The 18845-nt window shown below is 34.7% G+C and overlaps 1 protein-coding gene across 1 annotated transcript in view; it reads right to left on the bottom strand.

The window, feature by feature from the left end:
• LOC134688172 (triple functional domain protein-like) overlaps positions 1 to 18845 on the bottom strand; it is a 51863-nt gene that overhangs the window by 21096 nt on the left and 11922 nt on the right. Inside the window, exons 2-3 of the mRNA XM_063548644.1 lie at positions 15698 to 15749; positions 5272 to 5307 (exon numbers count right to left, since the gene is read on the bottom strand). Of these exons, the coding sequence (XP_063404714.1) occupies positions 5272 to 5307; positions 15698 to 15749 (88 nt within the window). The remainder of the gene's footprint in view (positions 1 to 5271; positions 5308 to 15697; positions 15750 to 18845) is intronic.

Raw genomic sequence — 18845 nt, 5'->3', positions numbered from 1 at the left:
GTCTTTATATACCACGGGTATGGTGGTGGATGTAGATTATAGACCGGTATTAGTCTTTATATACCACTGGTATGGTGGTGGATGTAGATTATAGACCGGTATTAGTCTTTATATACCACTGGTATGGTGGTGGATGTAGATTATAGACCGGTATTAGTCTTTATATACCACGGGTATGGTGATGGATGTAGATTATAGAACGGTATTAGTCTTTATATACCACGGGTATGGTGGTGGATGTAGATTATAGACTTGTATTAGTCTTTTTATACCACGGGTATGGTGATGGATGTAGATTATAGACCGGTATTTGTCTTTATAAACCACGGGTATGGTGGTGGATGTAGGTTATAGACCGGTATTAGTCTTTATATACCACGGGTATGGTGATGGATGTAGATTATAGACCGGTATTAGTCTTTTTATACCACGGGTATGGTGGTGGATGTACATAATAGATCGGTATTAGTCATTATATACCACGGGTATGGTGGTGGATGTAGATTATAGACCGGTATTAGTCTGTATATACCACGGGTATGGTGGTGGATGTAGATTATAGACCGGTATTAGTCTTTATATACCACGGGAATGGTGATGGATGTAGATTATAGACCGGTATTAATCTTTTTATACCACGGGTATGGTGGTGGATGTAGATTATAGACCGGAATTAGTCTTTATATACCACGGGTATGGTGGTAGATGTAGATTATAGACCGGTATTAGTCTTTTTATACCACGGGTATGGTGATGGATGTAGATTATAGACTGGTATTAGTCTTTATATACCACGGGTATGGTGGTAGATGTAGATTATAGACCGGTATTAGTCTTCATAAACCACGGGTATGGTGGTGGATGCAGATTATAGACCGGTATTAGTCTTTATATACCACGGGTATGGTGGTGGATGTAGATTATAGACCGGTATTACTAGTCTTTATATACCACTGGTATGGTGGTGGATGTAGATAATAGACCGGTGTTTGTCTTTATAAACCACGGGTATAGTGGTGGATGTAGATTATAGACCGGTATACGTTTTAATAAACCACGGGTATGGTGGTGGATGTAGATTATAGACTGGTATTAGTCTTTATATACAACCACGGGTATGGTGGTGGATGTAGGTTATAGACTGGTATTAGTGTTTATATACCACGGTTATGGTGGTGGATGTATATTATAGATATGTATCAGGCTATATACTCCACGGGTATGGGGGAATATACGTTATAGATCTGTATTTGCCTTTTTATTTTATGGGTATGGTGGTTGATGTAAATCAGAGATATTAAAACGAGGATTTGGTATAATTGTCAGTTGGACAACAACAAGAGACTAAAACGACCCCGAAAATAACAATCTGTATTAGTCTTTTTTATAATACGGGTATGGTGGTGAAAGTAGAGTCTGAACGTGTACGAGTCTTTAAATACCAGAGATATGGCGTGCTGGATGTAGATTATATTCTTGCACTGTATTAGCATTTATTTACCATAGATGTCGGATGCAATAACTGCTTAATCATTTTTATTTCACGCGTAATATGGTATGATTGTGTGAGTTTTGGCCTTGAATGTTTGGTTATGGGTGTAACATACAATGTATGCCTGTTTAATAGACTTTTTATATCCGAGGTCATTTGTATTTGTCGTTTTATTTCTCGTTGTTATATATAGAGAATTTTTTAATAAAATATATTTACATAATCTTTAAGAGTTCTTAGAGAATACCAGTACCTGTTGGAATGATGTTAATGAGACAGCAAACAAATTACTTATAAAAACAAACCATGGTGACATCATCACAAAGTCCTTCCGACTTTCTAGTGGACGTTTGTCAAACAATAGAAAGAAAAATAAAGGAGACCTCTGTTCATCCCCTTCCAATACTAGTATATATTTTGAATGACTTGAATATACATGTACATCAATAAAAGTTTGGAATACACTATCAGTTATGCCAGATATCTAATCATCATTAACTTCTCTAAATAACGGGTGAGATTTGATAAGCAATATATGTAAATAATTAGCAGTCGAAAAGAGCACGTTAAATTGGATAGAGAACAATAATTTAATACCTGTTAAAGTCCCTATCTGAATATGCCCTCTAAATATCAGGTTTCTGGTCTACATGGACTGATCTTAATCCGTACTTTCATATGAACAATCTGGTAAAGCTGGGTAATATAAAATCTCATTTACGCATGACATGTGCTTTAGGAAAACATTTAATATAGACAGAAGAATTTAGAATACAAATAATTAACATCAACATCTAAATACAAATGCATTAATTACCTATATCTTACAAATAAGGTTAACAATAGACATTATGAAAATAGAACTCCGAGTCCCCTAAAACAATGGGATAAACTTTATGTAAGGAATCGATAAGAAAAACCTCTAGTACCAACTGCTTCAAGTCAGTGAGATTTATAAAGCTCTAGCTACATCTCCAACCTCTTTTTTGTCGGTCGCTTGTATTCATTACAGCAACGTTATACAATAGTTATTTGTTAGAGATATGCATCCTTAATTACTATTTCATTTATTTTATTATTCGTTTTGAATCATTGAAAAAATATTGGCGTACCGTCTGACCTTCAAACAACACAAAATTCTGTGTCAAGAATACGTAAATACATCGACTTGGATCTGTAAAAGTCGAATAACTTATGTTTTGTTTTACTTATTAATATTCAGAATAATTTTACATTTGTCTAACATGCCAGTGACACATTTGGTGTCACGATATCACAGTAGCATGGGTTCGAATCCCAGCGTGGGAAGAACCAAAAATTTGCGAAAGCAAATTTACAGATCTAACATTGTTGGGTTGATGTTTAGACGAGTTGTGTATACGAAATCCGGATATGGTGTACTAAAGAAATATTGACACCGAATGTTTGTGGCACAACATCCTGTCCACAAGTTAACAAAAAATTTTTTCTGTGACGTATTAAATTAATATTAAGATCCATTTTGTTACATCTTGTGATCAATTTTATTTGGCAATCGCCAATGGCAGTCAGCAGGGTTAAAGAACATCAGTTGTTCGACCTGTTAGTCAAATGCGTTTTGTTTAAATATACTTTTTCACGCTTTTGGTCTTTTGGAAAATGTTGTTTGTGCTGTTTTTAGACCCTTCTACAACGAAATTTGTTTGACATGCACACGTATAAAAATTGCGGTTTTTATCCAACGCAGTCATAGGTTTGAACGTAGTTTTCAATTTAGACTCGTTTATATTTTTTGTTTGGGCATGTATCATATTTTCCCTCCGGTTTATATGATCAATTCATCCTATATATTGACTCTTAAAATTCAAGAGTTAATCTAAAAATGAGGGTACTTTCTCTAAAAAATGAGGGTACTTTTTATATGGCCTTCCAAATACCGTTTCGATCCCTAACATCACTGAAGAGACATTTATTGTCGAAATCCGGATATGGTGTACTAAAGAAATATTGACACCGAATGTTTGTGGCACAACATCCTGTCCACAAGTTAACAAACTTTTTTTTTTGTGACGTATTAAATTTATATTAAGATCCATTTTGTTACATCTTGTGATCAATTTTATTTGGCAATCGCCAATGGCAGTCAGCAGGGTTAAAGAACATCAGTTGTTCGACCTGTTAGTCAAATGCGTTTTGTTTAAATATACTTTTTCACGCTTTTGGTCTTTTGGAAAATGTTGTTTGTGCTGTTTTTAGACCCTTCTACAACGAAATTTGTTTGACATGCACACGTATAAAAATTGCGGTTTTTATCCAACGCAGTCATAGGTTTGAACGTAGTTTTCAATTTAGACTCGTATATATATATATATATGCATGCTTTCCATATGTATCCCTACTATTCATTTCAGAGGCAGATTTAGGAAGGTTCCATGCAGGGAACCCCACCCCCCATTTTGTAGGAAAAAATTGGTTAAGTAATTAGTGAATAAATGAAACAGGAATGGAGCGATGCCTCCTCTTATGTCTGTGGGCATCTAGTGGCGGATCCAAAAATGTTCATAATTTGGGGCTAACTGACATTCTAAGAGGGGGGCCGCTCCAATCACGCTTCAGTGATTCCCTATATGAGCAAACAAATTTTTCGACAAAAAGGGGCCTGCCCCCCCTTAATCTGTCTCTGACGTCTCCTTATGACAATTTCTGGATCCTCAACTGCAATTGTTGAAGGAAAAAATGACAGGCCCATTTTAATAATTATTATAATATATAACTTCATCACCATTGGCATTGGCGGATCCAGGGGCTGGAACCCCCCTTTTTTCGGACGATCAATGCATTTGGATAGGAGCATATAGTTGGACCCGCCTTTTTTAAGATGACTGGATCCGACCCTGATTTACAATATATTACTAGTACATGTAAGTATAGTTTAATATGTAAATGCAGACGCCCATTAAGGATCATTAAGACCATTATAATTGATGATATATACATATGATTTAAATAAACTTTGATAAAGGACTATATAGTGCGTACATGTACTATGTAACAAACAAACATAGTTTTACAAACAAACATTGTATTGCTAATCACAGAGCCCACAAGGAGCAGAGCAATCATCATTAATTGCATACTAATGATTACACTTGACTCAATATGATTAAGACAAAATGTCATAGAAAATAAAAGTACAACCAGCACAGTGTTAACAATATAAAAAGGTTAAGAAAATGACGGTTCCGTTGAGGAGGTATTCCATAACTGGAAGGATAAACATATAGAAGAAGAAGTTGCGACATAATAATGTAGACGTAAAATATAAACTGAATAAATTTTTATTAATAATACAATGAAAGCAGTAACGGTTTCTTATTTATTTGTTTACAAGTTAGATATAGATCAGATCACTGTTAAAAATATTTCTGGTTTCACTAAAGATAATGATTTTCGGTAGAGTGGTGTCTTTCCGGTATACTAGGGTATACTAGTGAGCGGGTATGCTGATGCCTGTACGCTGACTGATGGCTCTCCTTTTTGGAAAATGTCGTTACTTTCAGTTTGAAGTCACGTGACAGCAGTGTATTTATATTTTTCTATAAATAAAAGTTTGGAATGTAGATAAGAATAGGCCCTTTTCCCTCCGTTTACTCCTTTGAAGTGTATTTTGATTTTTAAACAGAGAAAAATAACTCAGAGTTCAATTTGATGTTACTTGTGTATAAAATTGGGAAATTTATTGAAACGCCCTTTATAATATCGCTGCGTAACTATTTCATTAGTATCGAGGGAATACTTACCCGATGCAGTCACTACAACTTCTACATGGAAAAAAACTGAAACAAATGGTTTAAAATTAAAATTAATTGAATATAAATAGTAAAATGCATGTATATGTGAGGAATACGTTAGTGAGACAGTATGTCAACAAAGATAGGCAAAATTGATCAAAGACAAATGTTCTTAAGTTTTCAAAGCTCTTGGTTTGCAATAAATTTGAATGAATCTTTAATACGGAAACAATCAAATATCTAAATCTATACTATTAAACGAGAAGACCTCATTTTTGGTGTCGCTTCTCTTCCTTCCACAATAAATCAATCATCATGCCTCTGTGTCCTATGGGTAACATGCATAGTTGCATTTGTCATTCATTCTTATGATTATTCAGATTGAGTTATTTTGGGAGAAAAGCGACAAAAAATGAGTCCGGGAATGATTCCGTCATCAAACTGACTTTTAGTCAGAGATAAGACTTCCTGTTTGAAACATGCGCAAATACAACCAATCGTATGATAGATAACAAAAAAGAAAAATAGATAAGCCAATCAGACCGTTCTCTATTTCATGGTGTTACTGTAACGTGTACACAGGGTAAGCGTGTCTGTTTCTATTTAGAATGAGTACTTTACCAGTTTGATACTGGATCCAAAATTGTTCTATGTACAAAATATCTAACAAATAATCTTTATTCAAATATATATACGTCAATGAACCAAAATATGTACAACTGCTCTTTGCAATCTTTAACAAACTATCTTAAACTATTCTACTTCAAATATATACAACTGGTACAAATTTGTACTCTTACAAAGTTGTCCATGGGTCAGGAACAAACTTGTCCTCCTGGTACAATAATGTACCCTACAAGTTTACGCACTTGTCTTTGTTACGTTGGTACAATTATGTACTTTACAAGGTGGTCACACAGACTCACACTTGTCCTATACGGTACAATACGGTTCCACTTGTAAATATACAAGTCCGTATTTATAACAGGCACCGACCTGTTCTTTATTACACTTAGTAATAATAACACAATATCAACGTACCGTGGTCTTATGTCTCCAAAAACTTCCAACAATCGACCCTGAGCTAGGATTCTCTCCAGCTTATATACCCCAATTGTAGCCGTACCATTATTGAAGGAGGGTTGTTCTACCAAAGTGTCTTGTTACTCGTATCTGAGTTTCCTAAGGAACACCCATTTATATTGAACCTGACCCAAAGTTTACCCGCGAAACATCTTACTCTTTTCTATGTTTATTAAAGTATTATACAAATATATAAAACGAGGCTTCTGCCGAACTGTAACCAATGTATACAATCTAACCTTAGATTCAAAATCATCACATAACCCACGCCTCAAAAACACATGCGTCCCGCATGTCTAAAATTATCATGTTTCAAACGGATAAAACATAGAAATGCTATATACACATACTTCAGATAAATGTACAAAAACTATTCAACAACAATATAACCATCCAACAAAATCTATTTGACAATATAATCTGCCATCCAAGCTGGTTTTCGCCTTGCACGACACCCTTCATAACTACTTTCTTGCGTTTCTTCCTCAGGCAACATTGACTCGTGAACAGCTATGTCTTGTGAATAAAGAGTTTCTATAGGGTCGTTTTCAACTATATCATTTTCAGTGTCCAATGGGACAAAAGTGTTGTTATCCGGTTCTGTCCTTAATGTCTGTTTCTTCTTTTTCTTTAGTCTGTCGACATGTATAACTTGTGATTTTCCTCGATATCCACAGTCAACTTTGTATGTAAGGTCACCATACTTTTCTGAAATTTTGACATGACAGTTTGAGGTCGTGATAGTGTTTCTGTCTTCGCATCTGTCCTTTGATTTTACCTCTGACAATGCTGTGGGAGTGTTCTAACTTCTCTTTTAGTTCCCAAGCCCATTTATGTGAAGGGATATCTTTAACGGATGGTGGCATTTCATACATGATGTCTAAAGGGGTTGATAGTTCCCTACCTAACATGAGACTATTTGGCGTTTGCCCAGTAGTTTCGTGCTCGGATGCCCTATATGCCATCATAACAAAAGGAATGTATTCATCCCAGTCTCTCTGGTTCTGTTCCACAAATGAAATTAACATTGTTGCAAGAGTCTTATTAAATCTTTCCACCATACCATCAGATTTCGGATGATATGGGGTGGTACGTGTTTTCTTAATGTTTAGAATACAACACATCTCTTGAAACAACAAGCTTTCAAATTGCCTGCCTTGATCTGAATGTATCCAATGAGGAACACCAAATCTTACAATGACTTCTTCAACTATAATCTTAGCCACAGTATTTAGCTTCCAAATTTGGCATAGCAAAAGATTCCGTCCACTTTGTATAGTAGTCAGAAACTACCAAGATATATTTGTTACCACTCTCTGTTTCTGGCAACTCACCAAGGATATCTGTAGCTATCCTTTCCATTGGCCCTTTAGCTTCAACTAAAGCCATTGGAGCTCTTTTGGACTTTTGTGGACTTTTTCGCTTTGCACATTTGTCACATCCGTTTACGTAAGTCCTGACGTCGTTTTGTAATCCAGGCCAATAATAAGATTGTCTAATTTTTGCCAAAGTTTTATGGATACCCAAATGAGCAGAACATTTATCATCATGTGAAAACTGTAGTACCTTTTTGCGTTCTAATAAGGGAATGATAGCCTGCATTTTTACAATTTTGGTTGCAGGGTCTTCAAATCGTCTGTAAATAAGTCCGTCTCTTAACTCTAAGTTGTTCCATTGATTCCAAAGTGATCTCAAGAAAAATCCCTTATCAAAAATATCTTTGTAATCTGGACGTTCGTCTGTTTCTACCCATTTTGTCACTATTTTCAAGTCATGATCATTATTTTGAATTTCCTTTAAAGACAGATCATGATATTTACTGTCATCATCTCTGTCATTACTACTATCAAACCGGGTGGTAGCATTAAAATTGTCATGTTGGTTTTCAGTCTCAGTCAAAGCAATTTCATTTTCTAAACCAGAATGATAGCCACATTGTTTGCAAGGAATACGACTAAGAGCGTCTGCATTCCTATGTTGCACTCCTGGTCGATGCTGAATTTGCATCTCAAATGAACCTAGTGTCTCTATCCACCTAGCTATCTGTCCTTCTGGGTTCTTAAAGTTAAGTAACCACTTTAATGATCCGTGATCAGTTCGTACTGTGAATTTTCTACCATAAAGGTATGGTTTGAAATGTTTAACAAAACAAACCACAGCAAGCAACTCTTTGCGTGTCACGCAGTACCTTCGTTCTGATTTTGAAAGTGTACGACTAGCATAAGCCACAACATGTTCAAGTCCTTCATCAGATTTTTGTGTCAGGACAGCTCCGACTGCCAAATTGCTTGCATCAGTATCCAGAATGAATTCTTTATTAAAATCTGGATATGCAAGAACTGGTGTGTTTATTAATTTACCTTTCAATTGGTCAAAAGATTCTTGACATTCTGAAGTCCAAACAAACTTAGTTTCTTTCTCTGTAATTTTGTGAAGTGGTTTAGTAATGTGGGCAAAGTTTTTAATAAATTTCCTATAGTACCCACAAAGACCTAAAAAGGAACGAACTTCAGTTATATGTGTAGGAGTGGGCCATTCTTTAACAGCCTTAATCTTGTCTGGGTCGGTTGATATTCCTTCCTCAGAGATAATATGTCCTAAGAAACGAACATTGGTGGTACACAAGGTGCAATTCTCTGCCTTCAGCTTTAAACCAGCCGATTTAAGCCTAGCAAAAACGTCTCTTAAATTATCAAGCATACTATCTAGTGTTTTTCCAAAAACGATTATATCGTCATTATAAACCAGACATGTTTCCCACTGCAAACCAGCTAGTATGGTTTCCATCAATCGCTCAAATGTCTGTGCAGCGCAACACAACCCAAAAGGCATGACCCGAAATTGAAATAAACCCCTTCGCGTTGCAAAAGCGGTTTTATGTTTGTCATTTTCGGCCAGCTCCACCTGCCAATATCCTGAACAACAGTCCAGAGTACTGTACCATTTATTTCCTGCTAAATGATCCAACGAATCGTCAATCCTCGGTAAAGGATACGCGTCTTTATTTAGAGTAACACTGTTTAAGCGTCTATAATCTACTCAAAAGCGATAAGTGTCGTCCTTTTTCTTAACTAAGACTATCCCTGCCGCCCAGGGACAATGGGAGGGTTCAATAATCCCTTTTTGTAACATTTTGTCAAGGTTGTCATTAACTACCTTGTTCAAATGATACGGTGTACGACGAGGCGGTTCTTTAAAAGGCCTTGCGTTTCCCGTATTGATTTCATGTTTTACAAGATTGGTCCTTCCCAAGTCAACATCAGATGAAGCAAACAAGTTCTGATTTTCTATCAACAAAGATTTTACTTTTTGTTTGTCTTTCGAAGTCAATTCATCTGATGTCCTGTCTAACAAATCTTGTAAATCTGGTCTAAGTCCGTTATGTGTCTGTTCATTTGAACCAATATTACCATCTAGTACTTGTTCAACACCAGACATTTGGGCTATAGTTGTACCAGGATAGATGGTCTTAGGATCTAGTTCTGTGTTCATTAATCTAACAGGGACTTTTTCGCCTGACCTTACCAACGTTCTAGCAGTCAAAATGTAGTCTTTCCCTGCATGCTCATTTGCCTCTAACAAAGCATTGTCAGCAGGTAATTTCTGACCTTCTGCTAAACAAACCGTGCCATAAATGACAATTTCTGACCTTGGCGGTATAACAACTGCTTCTGAAGCAACCACTCGGTAACAGCCTATTGATCCCTGAAAACATAAATCTACCCTAAAATCACCAATAAAAAAGTGCCCATTCTTAACATCAATTAAACAATTATGTCGTTTCATGAAGTCCAAACCAAGTATACCATCAACTTGCAGATCAGTCACTACAGCTTCGGATTGCAACATATTTGGACCGAAATGCAGATTAAACCTGCCTTTTCCACGAAGCTCTAGCTTAGTGCCACATACTGACCTAACACTTGTCTTAACTTCACATAGATATGATTTATCTAATGGAGTCAACCTATCATATAACTTGGAAGATACCAATGTCAAAGTCGCTCCTGTATCAACCACAAACTTGGCTTCAATGTCTCCTACATTTAGTTTGACATACATACCAGCAGCTTCCAATGCTGTTGTTACCGCACCTTCATTTGTCTTACGGTTATTTTGTTTCCTAGTTTTCACTACTGTTTTGACAGACCCATCCCCCTTATTTCCATTATATTTGTTCTGATTTCTTCGGGGTAGGCGACAGTCCCTTGCTAAATGACCAAATTTGCCACAATTGTAACAACCCTTATTTGTCCTCTTACTTTGGGTAAGATGTCTTTGTTTGGCGAGTCACTATTTGTAATCTTTTCTCCCCTACTTAATTCGTCGTCGTTATTAGTTTGCCGTAAATAACCTCGTCCCTCTCTCACGTTATTTTTGGCTTTATTGTAAGCCTCTAGTTCAACGGCAAGTCTCACAGCCTTTCGGTCGCGATTGTTTTATTCTCAGTCGCATTTCCGAATCAACGAGCGCGTCAATAAACTGCTCTTTCCCGAGAGTTTCACGTACGTCCAATGGGGCAGTAGGATATGCCAAATTGGACAATCTCCGAATTGATTGGCCTAATTCGGGAAGAGATTCGCTGGCTTTTTGACGTCTTTCTTTAAACTGAACTCTATATAACTCAGTTTGACTAGAAGGCGCGAATCGCTCTTCAAGTGCGCTGACTAGATCGGAAAAGTTTTGTTTTTTTTCACTTGGTAAATCTCCAAGTACAGCCTGTGCCTGTCCCATTAACGATACCGCCAAATATAACCCTTTTTGGTTTTCCGACCAATTATTTACAAGTGCACACATTTCAAAATGGGACAAATAGTCCGTCCATGATGTGCTACCGTTATATTGACATGGTTTAATTTTCACACCAGAATTATCTGTGTAACCAGTATGTCGGTACTTTAATTTGTCAGTTTTGTCTTTTTCCCTATTGTAACTATTATCTATGGGTAAAGGCAAAGTGTCCCCTTCCTTTAAATCAATTTGGGAAAATTTAACAGTTTTGTGCGTATTCGGGTTGTTGAATGTTGGTAAATCAACTTTTACATTATCTCCTTTTCTTGACAATAAGGACTCTCTTGATTCCAGACCCGAATCATTTCTTTTTATAAAAGTATCTTTCGGACGAACACCCTGATCTTTAGGTGTAGACGAAACAAAACTGTTTCTATACCTTGTCTCTTCCATACCTTCAATTTATTTTGTCAATTCGTCGTCAAAAGACATTTTTGTACTTTAATTTGCGATATAACTATGCATTCACAATATTACAATATCAACACAATGTCATAAATGTACAACGTAATAAATGTCAATCAAAATATTGCCTGTACCACTATCGATCATTTATCCCTAATGTAAATAATAATCGTAATTTAACCATGGGAAATTTAAAACGTTAACAGGACAATTTTGATCTGTGCAAAAGTGAACAGTTTGAACAAATATGATCTGTGCAAAAGTGAACAGTAAATTCTCACAAGACAGTTTGGATATAAGTTTATAAGATGATCAAATTTTGACATAATCTTTCACTATGGATTTAAAAATGAACAATTTGGATCCCACCGCTAGCCACCAAATTATGTAACGTGTACACAGGGTAAGCGTGTCTGTTTCTATTTAGAATGAGTACGTTACCAGTTTGATACCGGATCCAAAATTGTTCTATGTACAAAATATCTAACAAATAATCTTTATTCAAATATATATACGTCAATGAACCAAAATATGTACAACTGCTCTTTGCAATCTTTAACAAACTATCTTAAACTATTCTACTTCAAATATATACAACTGGTACAAATTTGTACTCTTACAAATTTGTCCTTGGGTCAGGAACAAACTTGTCCTCCTGGTACAATAATGTACCCTTCAAGTTTACGCACTTGTCTTTGTTCCGTTGGAACACTTATGTACTTTACAAGGTGGTCACACAGACTCACACTTGTCCTATACGGTACAATACGGTTCCACTTGTAAATATACAAGTCCGTATTTATAACAGGCACCGACCTGTTCTTTATTACACTTAGTAATAATAACACAATATATATACGAGCGAGCGATCTCGAATATCAACGTACCGTGGTCTTTTGTCTCCAAAAACTTCCAACAATCGACCCTGAGCTAGGATTCTCTCCAGCTTATATACCCCAATGGTAGCCGTACCATTATTGAAGGAGGGGTGTTCTACCAAAGTGTTTTGTTACTCGTATCTGAGTTTCCTAAGGAACACCCCTTTATATTGAACCTGACCCAAAGTTTACCCGCGAAACATCTTACTCTTTTCTATGTTTATTTAAGTATTATACAAATATATAAAACGAGGCTTCTGCCGAACTGTAACCAATGTATACAATCTAACCTTAGATACAAAATCATCACATTACCATTGCAAGAACCACAACTGTAATACCTCCTTAGATAGGACAATTATTGTTCGCGTTTATCTACATGTAAACTACGATTACACTTCTTTGATATATAGAGAATCTCTGTATTCTGTCTACTGTTTTTTTTTAAATGTTTACTATTCAGGGGGGTCATACCAGTTGCATTTATATTAAAATAAGTAAAACATGTGACACAAGTACAACCAATCGTAGAACATTCTCCATATCACGGTGTTTAGATCGCAAAAATCATAACTATTATATCCTTTAGAGAGGACAAATATTTTTAGCGTTTACGATAATACTACTTTAATATATAGAGACTCTCTGTATTCTGTCAGGAAATTTCTATGTATAATTTATTGTTAAAAGGGAAAATAGTGATTTGGCAAAAAATAAAGTAAGGTAGAGATAAGAGGGAGGCAGGACCTTTTTCGGGGCGTCAGGATCGGGTGTGTTTAAGCTCGGGATTTGGGAATTGATCCTTACGGAATCCAGAAATATATTTTTCGATTTCGGGATATGAATTTCTTTAAGTTCTGCATCTCGAGAATTCATTGTTTTAAGCCCGGGATTTCGGGATCAGGACCCCTTCGATCGACAACCCTTCAAATTAGCCTAAGTCGGTATTAGTCATGTATATGTTCCGGACCATATGAGTATTTGGACCATACGCGTATGGTCATGACCATATGGGTATATACTCATATGGTCCGACCATACGCGTATGGTCGGGGTAATTAACACTCTGTTACAGTTTACTTTTCATACTTCTAAACTTCATATGGTATGACCGTTCATTCAAAATACGCTATCATATAGGTAATTTTATCATATATTATAATAAAAAGATAAGCTAAATAATAATAAGAAGTTTCACATAGTTACTTAATTTTACTTAGTTGTCAAATTTAAAGTAAACACATTTTATACCGATGGTCATTACCGATTTGTTATTACGAGTAATGGCAATATGTCGACTAAAAATTTAAATTCCAAAAATTTCTTAATGAACTGTTACATAAGAAGTCACTGGAAAGTAGCATATTATTAATTTATTTAAGTTGTGTTGTGAAGATGGTGTATTGCAGTCGTTTTACGATATTTGAGATATAGAGCTTCTTAAAAACACCGTAGACATCAGAATTGCCAAAGACCTCGGTATCACTGAACGCAGCTGCAAAAAAGGCTTGTTTTTCACTCGCAAACAAAATGTGTAAATGAAAAAGATCGTGCACAAATTTCTTGCAAATGCAAAAAAGCTATGATACCGTGTGGAAGTGAATGTCATCCAAACCTAAATGCAGGAATGTAACTAGCGATGAAAACTAACTATGGCATCAATATTAAATTTTTACGTAGTTTTTTTATTATAAAATTAAAAAAAATGTCATGTTTTAAACCATCACTGTTTTTTTAGATAAAGTTTTTGTATTATTGAAACGTTTATAATGTAATTTGAAAAAAATATATATACCTATATGGTCCAAATACTCATATGGTCCGGCCCGTTAATAACCAAACGAGTATTATACTCATATGGTCCGACCATACGCGTATGGTCGGACCATATGAGTATACGCATATGGTCATGACCATACGCGTATGGTCCAAATACTCATATGGTCCGGAACATATACATGATTCAGATCCTACCATTGGCATATTAATAAGGCTCTTAAAAAAAGCACTGATGGATTGTCATTGAAGCATATTTTTTAGACTAATAATGGTCTATATATAAGCAGTGATATTTGTTTCATGTTTGAAACGGTGCAAATTTTTAATTTGATTTGACTTTATCAAAAGAAGCATTGTAGCAAAAGAGAAGAATAATTATGGTCGTAAACCAGAAACACGAATATAATTGAATTTAACAGAAAGGAAACAAATATCGGACCTAGGAAAAAGGGAGATACCGTTTATGTTATTTTCAATACATGATATCTTTTACAAAAAATCATCCTACAACAGTTCACAAGCTGTATATGCCCGCGATTTCGCGGGTGTTTTCTAGTTAAAAGAATAACGCGAGGCATAACAGCATGACGATTAAATCTTAATCAACCTTTCTTTGATAACCAATTATTATCGACGAAATGGGCATTACAGAATACCACTGTGCCGGTTGATACAGCGTATGAAGTGTTCACAAACACTAGTTATTAAAACATAATCTGAATGTACCTGTCCACAGTTAGTAAGTAACCTGTTACTTAATGGTGTTCATCGGTTAATGTCTGTCTAACTAGTTTGCTATGCATTGTCTTGATGAAGTGTTTTGCATTTGGTCATGTCCGTTATAGCTCAATACGGTATTTTAAGGATTACAGGTTAAAACATAGTGTATGTTAAAGGTGGAACGACAGCATTTTATGGGCCATAAGGATTATACTATCCTGAGACGTTTTACAATTCTTACATTGACCTTGAACTATCACTACACTGTTTACTGACGTACGTTTATCATGATATTCTGAATATAAGCAAATACGCATGACCGCAGTCTTCGATTTCTACAATCTCTGAAAAACTAAAGCTAATTGTTGTTCTGAAAGAAGAACGGAAAATCCCAAAGGGACAGTCAAAATCATAAAAAAAAAAAATGATAACGCCATGGCGCGAAATGAGGAAGACAAACAGACAATCAATAGAACATATGACACACCATAGAAAACTAAAGAATAAGCAACACGAACCCCCATAAACTTCACGGCATATTATTATCCAGTGATAGGGAAAAAAACGTTCATCTGTATGTAAACTTATCCTAAATTTGTTCTACACCTGGTTCGTTCTTCGTTTTGATAAAAAAAAAAAAGTTCTGTATATGGTGTATTATTTGTCCAATAAACTCGTTCAGATTTGTTGGCCAAAGTGGGTTGTCTAAAGAGCAACATAGTTTCCGGAGATAAAAATATTGTTGCTTTTGTTGATGACATATCAATCTAAAATCTTACCTGATAAAATGAGCAAGAGAGTCTTTAGTACACTACAGTCCGAATTCATAATCTAAATATCAAATAGAATTGTTATAAATCAGTATGGACATATTTTGATATTTTGACAATCGAACATTTTTAAACTTGAATACATGTATTACATTTTGTCTTGTGCTTTTTGTTGTTGTTATTAATCCTAGAATAAACTCCTTATAGATGAGTTTATAGAGTTATGTAGAAAAGACATTTGAACATCAGCTACTTTACTGGTAAACCGAGGAATCGATCAAAGATTATCCGAAAAACCGTTTCGACTGAACTTTACAACTTGACTATGCGGTATAGGCTTTGCTCATTGTTGAAGGCCGTATAGTTGTTAATACCTGTCCAATTTTGGTCTCTTGTGAAGAGTTGTTTTATTGTCAATCATACCACATCTTCTTTTTATATTGACAATACTACTATATCAAATGAAAGCAGTTATATATACTATTTGTCGTTTTTAGAATGATTTATGTAGATATCGTTTAACCATAAAATGTGAAACCTCCAACGGTGAATTATTAAAGTTTTCTAAGTGAAATGCATGTATTATCTGGAAAACAAACATTCAGTTAACTATGTCGATAACACGTGCAGGTAAATGTGATATGTCCTGTGTCTGTTACATTCTACTGAAATCGTTGTCAATTTATTGAAGTTGTATTGACTGTAATAAAAGTGACAGGTTTAACTAGCTATAAAACCAGGTTTTAACCACCATTTTCTACTTTAGAACATGCATGTACCATGTCCAGAATATGACAGTCCTTTCGTTTGTGCTTTGGTATGCTATTAGATTAGGGATTTTCTGTTTTGAATTTTCATTACCAACCAGCATTTTTGTGATTTTCCTTTCTAGTAATTTCTTCATTTGTATAGGTTTCATAGCGAGTAGGAATCATTAAATCATTTGCTCTTATTTTTCGTCGTTATGATAACGAACAATATTTTAGTGATTTTATTCCTATTGTTATTTATGTTGAAATTAAAAAAAAATGGTTCAATTCGACAGATATCTATTTCTACTGAGTTATAAGACCTATTTCCAAATTTCTTTATTGTAAGCATTATCATTTTATATATTGATATTTATACTTTTTCGTGCTCATGTTTACATCACTGCACTAGTATATATATTTTTAGGGGCCAGCTGAAGGACGCCTACGGGTGCGGGAATTTCTCGCTACATTGATAATCTGTTGGTGACCTTCTGCTGTTGTTATTGTATTTGGTCGGTTTGTTGTCTCTTTGACACATTTCCCATTTCCATTCTCAATTTTATGAATTATGTCAGACACTTTAACCATTTAAGACATTTTCAAGCTTGCTGTACACTTTAAAAAAAGGAATCAAATAAGCATAAAACAAAATAAAAAATGTGAATTTGCTTACAAATATCAGGCAATAGTCATTAGTTTGCTTATCAAGACTCTGTAACGTCAAACATGTTTATAAATTTGACCTGAATTTATATCGTTGACATTTGTATGCATGACCGTGCGTTTGTGAATTCGATTCAAAGGTAAGACGTCCTTTCCCTGCTTTGCTTGAAACATACAAGATAAAACTATGTTTAGATAAAAAAAAAAAAACTTCATTGCATGATGCAGTATACATATATGCAGAAAACCCTGACATTATTTCCAGTAAACATGGTTTGAAATATAAAAGAAACTATTCAACTACAGAAAATATAGATAGGTATATGTGCTATCAAGCTAACATTTACATCGATTGAAATATACTAGTTTTCGATTCCTATAAATGTCGTTGTAAACTCTTTTTCGTCCTTACTAAAGTAAAATAAATTAATAATTCATTTGTCCTTGAACATTTTCAAAATTATTTTACTCTCAAATACTAAATAGTTTCTCTTGCCAGATATATAGTCAAACATATGAATTGTCCTACTTTTTATAACGCGTTCAGCCTTGTTTTAAATAATAATAGTTATTGTCATAATATTTCTGTGGAGTAACACGATGTACACAATATACATTAGTATATCCCATTAAAGATATGAGTATATCATATAGCATATATATTTGTTAATGTTGCACTGTAACATAGACCTTTACGTAGACATTATACCTTAGCTTTCAATAAGGAAATATTGTGTTGCAGTAAAATAAGTAATTTGACACGGATTATAAGCTGTATTAATTCAAATATAGTTAACAACTGTTCAAATTGAAAATGTTTCTTAATGAGTGTTCAAGAAGAGCATCGTCTAGACTTTTACAAGACTGAAATGAACGACAACCATATTTCTTTTTAAATGAAATTCTTTATTATACTGCTACACCGTAATTTCCATATCATTAGTAAATTAGTGTTTGTGTTTCCTATGTTTGCTAAACTCTTCACTGTTCTTTATAACTATATGTTTTATAACGAGCCTTTAGTGCGCGATAACATTTTGTGAGGTAATTAGATGTTTCCTATACCATTGTTCTTTTCAACGCACTTCATGACAATACCACTGTATGCATCAGAATAAATTTAAATGCAGCGTTATTAGAAATGATTTTACTCGGTATCTCGTATTATTTGTTAAATATTGCATGCTTGAATAGGATGTTTTTGTAGAAGGCAATAATAATGTAAGTTTTCATCGTCGTAATACACAATTGATATATCTGCAAACTATACAATTACAGAACGACAAGTTTTTGAAACTAAAGTTAACTTTTTGTTTGACACATTTCTAATCGTTATTACATGAATATTAATTGTAATTTTCTTCCTACCAAAATTTACCCCCATTACGCATTATGATGTGGACCTTGCATTGTAATGGAACCTTACGCAATTTGATTGGATTAAGTTACTATAACTTTATTTCTAGACTACCAATGCTATTCATTCGGGTATATTGATTTGATAAGACCGTGTATAAATTGATACATTAACTTGATTGAACTTCACATTGGACACTGTACGAGTCCATATTATTATTCATCAATGAAACTAAAGGTCTGAAAGGTTGGCATTGCCACTTGTTATATTTGCACACAATTTTCCTGATACACAGAAGATAAATTTTTTTTATAACCTATTGTGGAGAAAAATAGAGAAAGTAAATGTTTAAGATGTTTTATTCCATTGATTAAGTCATTTTCAA

The sequence above is a fragment of the Mytilus trossulus genome, chromosome 10 (assembly GCF_036588685.1).
Source record: "Mytilus trossulus isolate FHL-02 chromosome 10, PNRI_Mtr1.1.1.hap1, whole genome shotgun sequence".
NCBI lineage: Eukaryota > Metazoa > Mollusca > Bivalvia > Mytilida > Mytilidae > Mytilus > Mytilus trossulus.
The sequence above is the reverse complement of the archived record's forward strand: the minus strand, read 5'-3'. Positions and strand labels throughout refer to the sequence as shown.